At 70.8% G+C, this 6,760-nt stretch overlaps 1 protein-coding gene across 1 annotated transcript in view; it reads left to right on the top strand.

Annotated features, from left to right (window-relative positions):
• Positions 1-876, top strand: part of OPLAH (5-oxoprolinase (ATP-hydrolysing)) — a gene marked incomplete at its 5' end in the record, with an annotated part of 8,824 nt that extends 7,948 nt beyond the window's left edge. Inside the window, 4 exon segments of the mRNA XM_010566820.1 lie at positions 61-218; positions 312-472; positions 543-640; positions 724-876. Of these exon segments, the coding sequence (XP_010565122.1) occupies positions 61-218; positions 312-472; positions 543-640; positions 724-876 (570 nt within the window).
• Between the last annotated feature and the right edge of the window lie 5,884 nt (positions 877-6,760).

Genomic DNA, 6,760 nt, shown 5'->3' with positions numbered 1-6,760 from the left:
GGGGGTCAGACTCCCCAGCTGGGGTTGTGGGGGCCCCCCCACCCTCCCCTGTGCCCTCAGGGCTGCATGAACAACGTCACCTTCGGGAACGAGCGGGTGGGCTACTACGAGACGGTGGCGGGGGGCGCGGGGGCCGGCCCGCGCTGGCACGGCCGCAGCGGGGTCCACACGCACATGACCAACACCCGCATCACCGACCCCGAGATCCTGGAGCAGCGGTGAGCACCGGGGGGAGCACGGGGGGCGGCTGCCGGGGCCCCACCGGCACACTGACCCCTTGTGTCCCCGTCGTGTGTGTCCCCCCCACCCAGGTACCCCGTGGTCCTGCAGCGCTTCGAGCTGCGTCGGGGCTCAGGGGGCGCGGGGCGCTGCCGGGGGGGTGACGGGGTGATCCGGGAGCTGCTCTTCCGCGAGGACATGGTGCTGTCGGTGCTGAGCGAGCGCCGCGCCGTCCGTCCCTACGGCCTGCGAGGTAAGCGGGGCCCCCCACAGCCCCCCAACGCCCCCCATCGCCCCTTGATCCCCCCCTTTTTGCCGGTTAGGGGGCAGCCCTGGCGCCCCGGGGCTCAACCTGCTGCTGCGCCGCGATGGCCGAACCATCAACCTGGGCGCCAAGACGTCAGTGCCGGTGGAGCCGGGGGTGAGCGGCACGCACGACCCCCCCCGCCATGCTCCCCCCAGCACCCCGGCACCCCCTGATGCCTCATCTTCTCCCCGGTGCAGGACGTCTTCCGCCTGCAGACCCCCGGCGGGGGCGGCTTCGGCTCCCCCGGGGAGGGGGGGGACCCCGAGGAGGCCGCCGAGCCGCCGGCACCCCGGAGCTTCGCCGAGCGCGGGAGCGTCTTCGAGTACCGGCGGGCGCAGGAGGCCGTCTGAGGGTCCCTGCCCCCCCGAACTGCGGCCATGGGGCGGCCCCGGCCCCAGCTACGCACACCCCGTGGGGCAGCCCCCCCACCCCAGGTATGCACAGTCCATGGGGCAGCCCCCCCATTCCTAGATGCGCACAGTCTGTAGGGCAGCCCCCCAATCTCAGATACGTACAGTCCACGGGGCAGCCCCCCCAACTCTGGCTATGCACACCCCAAGAAGCATCCCCCCCGGCTCCCAGCTATGCACACTCTGTGGGGCAGCCCCCCCCCATTACTAGATACGCACAGTCTATAGGGCAGCCCCCCACCCTAGCTATGCACACTCTGTGGGGCAGCCCTCCAACCTCAGATATGCACAGTCCATGGGGCAGCCCCCCCCATTCCTAGGTACGCACAGTCTATATAGGGCAGCCCCCCCACCCCAGCTATGCACACTCTGTGGGGCAGCCCCCCCATTCCTAGATACGCACAGTCCATGGGGCAGCCGCCCCCCCCCAGCTATGCACATTCTGTGGGGCAGCCCCCCATTCCTAGGTACGCACAGTCTATAGGGCAGCCCCCCACCCCAGCTATGCACACCCCAAGGGGCAGCCCCCATCTCCACACCTCAGGCTCCTGCCCCCCCCACCCCAAGGGGACCGGAGGGTCACCCCACCGTGGGGCAGAGCTCAGGCTTTCGCAGTGGGGCAGCCTCCCCCCCCGCCCCCGGCGCTGCCCCTGGGTTCCCACGCTTGTGCCTCACTGCACCGGGGCCTTGGCCCCTCCATCCAGGGGCGGCCGAGCCCTGGGTGTGGGGGTGTCCCCCCACCTCTGCCCCGCTCCTCCCCAGCTTGGTGCCTTCCAATAAACGAGCCTTCGGGCCCTTCCCACACGGCTGTGTGCGTGGCGGGGGGGGGTGTGCTTGGGGGGCGGTGTCTGCCAGGCAGCCCCTGCCCCAGGGGGTCCCCAGGGAGCAGAGCCCAGGGATCCTTGGGGAATGGTCCCCAAGGGTCCCTATGGAATGGTCCTCAAGGTCCCTGCCGTGCAGGTCCTGGGGTGCCCCCAGTACCCCCCTCCCATCCCAACAGGGCCCTCTCACTTTGGGGGCTGGTGTGGGGCTGGAATGGGGTTAAGGGCACATGTGGGGCTGGGCATGGCTCCTGGGGGGGCTGCAGAAGTCGTGCCCAGCCTGGGGCTGGGGGACCTGCTGCCCTCCCCCCCCCAGCTGCAGCACCCAGTGCAGTAGCCAGCACCCCATACAGCATCCGATGCAGCACCCAGCACCCTGTGCAGCACCCAATGCAGCACCCAGCACACTGTACAGCATCCAGTGCAGCACCCAGCACCCAGTGCAGCACCCAGCAGTACACTGTACAGCACCCAATGCAGCATGCAGCACCCTGCACAGCACCCAGCACAGCACCCAGCACCCCATGCAGAACCATGTAGGATCCAGGGCCTGGATGGAGTAGCTGCCGTTGTGGAGGCTGGGGCCCGGGCCAGTCTCCACACCCCCGGGGTTGGGGGCCCGGCATGGGGGGGTCTGTGCAATGGTGGCGGTCGCCTTCCACACACTGCTGAGGCCCTCTGCAATTTGGGGCTCCGTGCCACGGTGCGGGGGAGCCCGCCATGCCTTCATGGATGCACCCCCATGCCGTGGTGACCCCCACACTGGGGGACCCAGGGTGCTGACGGCCCTCGGTGACCCGGTGAGCGCCGCGGGCAGCAGTATGTGTTGCCATCCTCACCCACCCCGTGAAAGGGGGTCCCCCACAGGGATGCACCACAGGGTAGGGTGGGCGGTGTGACGGTGAGTGGGTCCGGGGGGTGGCCATGGGGCAGCCCACAGGGTACAGAGGGGCTCTAAGCTGAGGGGGGCACCCCCCGTCGCTGCCAAAGGGCCCTGCTGAGCCCCAGGCCAAGGGCAGCCTAGGGAGGGGGCACCGGCCAGCTGCACCCCAAGACCCTCCTGCCCCCAAAGCCCCACTGAGCCCGTGGGAGCTCTGCCCCACGCGCCTGGGCTGGCTCCTCTGCCCTCCCCCCCTGCAGTGGGGACCGCCCCACCCTGTTCAGGGGGTCCAGCCGCACCATCGCTCCCCCCTACCCCAGTCCCTGCCCTGGCAATTGGGGGGGCAGCCCCCCACACACCATGGGACCGATGCCGGTGCAGCTCCAGGCTTTTATTTCCCTCCGGTTGTTAAAACCGCGGCTGGCGCCAGCACTGCCAGACCGCTGCCCTGCCCGCCGCGGCACCGAGGGGCTGTGATGGTGGGCACAGCCACACACCGCGGCAGCCCCACCGCGTCCGACGGGACACCGGCACACGTTGGCGCAACTGACTCACATAGGGTCCAGGAGCTGTCCCTGTGGGGTTCCAGCACCCCACTCCTGTGCCAGTGGGCCTAGAACCCCCCTGAGGTGCACCTGGTGCCAGCTCTTGGGCCAGGGGGGATGCGCCGGGTGGACGGCTGCAGCTATCGCGCTGGCAGCTCAGGGGGACGCGGGGGTCACGTCGAGCCGCAGGGCCACGGGCAGGTGGTCGGAGCGAGTGGCTAGCTGGGTGATGAAGGAGACCCCCGCCACCTCCTGCCGGGGAGAGGGGCCGTCAGGGCGGGGGGACGGGGGGGCACGGGCACCCCCAGCCCTGCCGCTTTGGCACTCACCGTCTGCAGCGGCAGGGTCCCGTGGTGCTGGCGGTAGAGGACGTAATCCACGCGCCGGCCCTGCCAGGGGCCGGGGGCTGCCGGGTCGGGTTGCCCGCTGGAGAGGATCGGGCCCGCCAGGTACTGCTGCTGTCCCGCCGGCTGCGAGAGGGTCCTGCAGAGCGGGGACATGGTGGCACGGGGATGTGGTGGCATGGGGATGCGGTGGCACAGGAACATGGTGGGATTGGGACATGGTGGCATGGGGATGCGGTGGCACAGGAACATGGTGGCATTGGGACATGGTGGAATAGGGACATGGTGGCATGAGGACATGGTGGCATGGGAACAGGGTGGCACAGGGACGGTGTGGTGGCATGAGGCCACGGTGACACAGGGACATGGTGGCATGGGGATGCGGTGGCACGGGGATGGAGGGACCCCTGTTGGCGGCATCACCCCCCTCTCCGGGCAGGGTGGCTTGGCTGGAGCATCCCCTTTCCCCACCCGGTGGGCTTTCCCGCGGGACCCCAGGCCTGTCCCCCCCTGTCCCCCCAGCCATATCCCCACCCCTGTCACCTCTTCAGCTTCTCCGGGGTGGACACGGGCTCCTCATAGATCTTCAGGTAGTTGAGCAGGGTGCCTGCGGATGGGGATGGGGATGGGCTGTGAGTGGGACCCCTGCCGCGTCCCCCCCACTCGGGGCTGGGGATGAGGGTGCCCCGGGGAGGGGGGCGAAGGTGGGGGAGGGCAGGTCCCACCTATGGCCCAGGGTGCGTCCTGCCCGGGCCCCCGGCGGCAGGGGTCCTGGTACACCTCGAAGAGCCGGTGCCTCTGGTTGAGCTCGTCACCTGCAGGGAGGGGGAACAGGTCTCCGCCGTCACTCCCCACCAAAAACCGCCTGCCCCCCCACGGCCAGCCCCGTCCCCACCTCGGGAGCAGTTGTCGAAGTTGAGGTCCCCGCAGAAGACGTCGAAAGCCACCACGTCCCCGCGCTGCTCCTGTGCCTCCCGGAACTGCTGCAGCCAGTGCAGCCCCAGCGTCAGCTGCGCATCCCGGATGGCGGCATCGCCTGCGAGGGGTGGTGGCAGTGGGGGACACACACACACACATGGCATCACCGCGTGGCACCAGCAGCGCCGGCACCCCGCTTCGGCAGCGGCGGGTTGAAGCGCGGCCCCCCCATCGTCTCCCTCCTCACCTGCGGGTGCCTGCAGGTGGGTGCAGCCGATGTAGCCCACGATCCTCTGCCCCTGCGCCGAGCCCAGCAGCACCTGGGGGGACACGGGACCCTCAGCGGGGAAATCCGGTGGGAGCAGGCAGCACCCTGCCTGCTGCCACACGGCTGGGGGAAAGGAAGGGGGGGGTGTCCCCAGCTCACCTGGACGGCGAGCAGCCCCTTGGCGGCCAGGGCATCCTCGCGGGCGCCGTTGGGGAAGCCGTGGTACTGCACAGCTAGCAGAGGGTAGCGGCTGGCCAGGAAGAGCCCACTGTTGAGCACCTTCAGTTGGCCGCCCCACAGCCCGCGGGCACCCACCTCTGAGATGATGTGCGGGAAGGTGCCACCCAGCCACCGGCGCAGACAGGCAGCAGCGCCCGCCTCGAAGACCTCCTGCAGGCAGACGAAGTCGGCGTCTGCCGGGAAACGCTCGGACAACACCGCCAGCACAGGCTCGGCCGCCTCCGCCGGCACGCTGCCGGGCGGCTGCCACGGGGTGTTGAGGGTTCCGCCGTAGCTATTGGTCTCGCCGTGCCGCGGCTCAACGAGGCTGGCCCGGGCGCTGGGGGGGTCCGGTGGTGCCAGGGCGAGGTGGCGGGCGATGTAGGTGGCACGCTGCGGTGTCTGCCCCAGGTTGCTGAACTTGGCCAGGCCGCTGGGCAGCAGGCAGACGTTGGCGCTGATGAAGGTGAAGGACCGGCGCTGCCGTAGGTCCCACGGCTCCGCCGGCGCCGTACCTGCCGTGTACTGGTAGGCAAAGGGCCGTCGTGCCGCCTGCACCGGCAGCCACAGCAGCAGCCCCAGCAAAGCCAGGGGCAGCGAGAGCAGCAGCAGCGTGCTGTACGCCAGCCCGGCCAGTGCCTGACTGGTGCAGCCGCGGCACGACCCGCACCGCCTCTGCCGCTGCCGCCTCCGCTCGGCCGTCGTCTGCTGCAGGTCAAGGAGGCGGTTGATGACCCAGAAGCTGGGGGCCAGCAGCCCCGAGGCCAGACTGTCCAGGGCCACCAGCGCCCGGCTGGAGAAGGGGGACTCCCTCAGCAGCATGGCCAGGGGGGGCTGGGATGGCGGGGGGCCGGGCAGGGGGCTGAGGGGGATCGTGACGTCCCCCTGCTCCTGCCTGGGAGCTCCGGTGCTGCCGGCACGACCTGTGGGAGAGAGACCCCGGGTCAGTCAGGGGTGGTGGGGACAGTGCAGCCGGGAGCGGGACACCCCCCCCCATCCCATCCCATCCCGGCCACCCCGGCCGAGCCGCCACCGTGGGAACTTCCCACGGCCAGGACCATCCCACGCGTCCCCGGGGATCGTCCCACGCATCCCAGGGCTCTGCTGGGAGCGGAGCGAAAGCACCTGCAGAGTGTGTGTGTGGGTGGGGGTGGCAGGGCTGAAGTGGGGCTGCTGGCCCCCGCCATGTCCCTGCAGGGTCCCTGGGACCCCCAAAGCCTCCTCAGGCAAGCACAGCTCGGGGGGAACCCTGGAGCCGGGACCCTGCACTGAGCCCGGTCCTGCCCGGTGGCCCCGGCACCAGCCGCCCTCGCCACCTGCACCGGCTCCCGTCCCCCGCCGTAGCCCCACGGCTGCTCATCCCCAGGACCACCCCGCAGCCGCCCGCTCACCTGCCCGCCAGGCTCGGGGTGGGGGTCAGGGGCTGCCGTCCCCCGCGTCGCCGTCCCCGGGAGCCCTGCCGGCTGCCGGCACGGCACCAGACTGAGCCATGGTGAGGTGAGCCCCGGTCAGGCCGGGACTGGCCTGCCTGGCCCGACGGGTTCCCCGGCACCTCCGTGCCCTGCAGCCGCGCCACGGGGCAGGAACCGGCTCCTCGGCCGGACACCTCACGCCGCCCGCCCACCTCCTCCTGCCCCTTCACCCGGGGCCCGGTGACTCCTGCCTGACTCCTGCCTGACTCTGCAGCCCCGTGCCATCAGACAGCCCAGCCATCCTGCCTTCCCGTGCCCAATCCCAGCATGGGATGGTGCTGGACACTGGGGATGCTGGGGACACTGGGAACGCTGGGGATGCTGGGGACACTGGGGTCACTGGGGATGCTGGGGTCA

Source organism: Haliaeetus leucocephalus, unplaced genomic scaffold, assembly GCF_000737465.1.
Source record: "Haliaeetus leucocephalus isolate CR32 unplaced genomic scaffold, Haliaeetus_leucocephalus-4.0 Scaffold218, whole genome shotgun sequence".
Taxonomy (NCBI): domain Eukaryota; kingdom Metazoa; phylum Chordata; class Aves; order Accipitriformes; family Accipitridae; genus Haliaeetus; species Haliaeetus leucocephalus.
The sequence above is the reverse complement of the archived record's forward strand: the minus strand, read 5'-3'. Positions and strand labels throughout refer to the sequence as shown.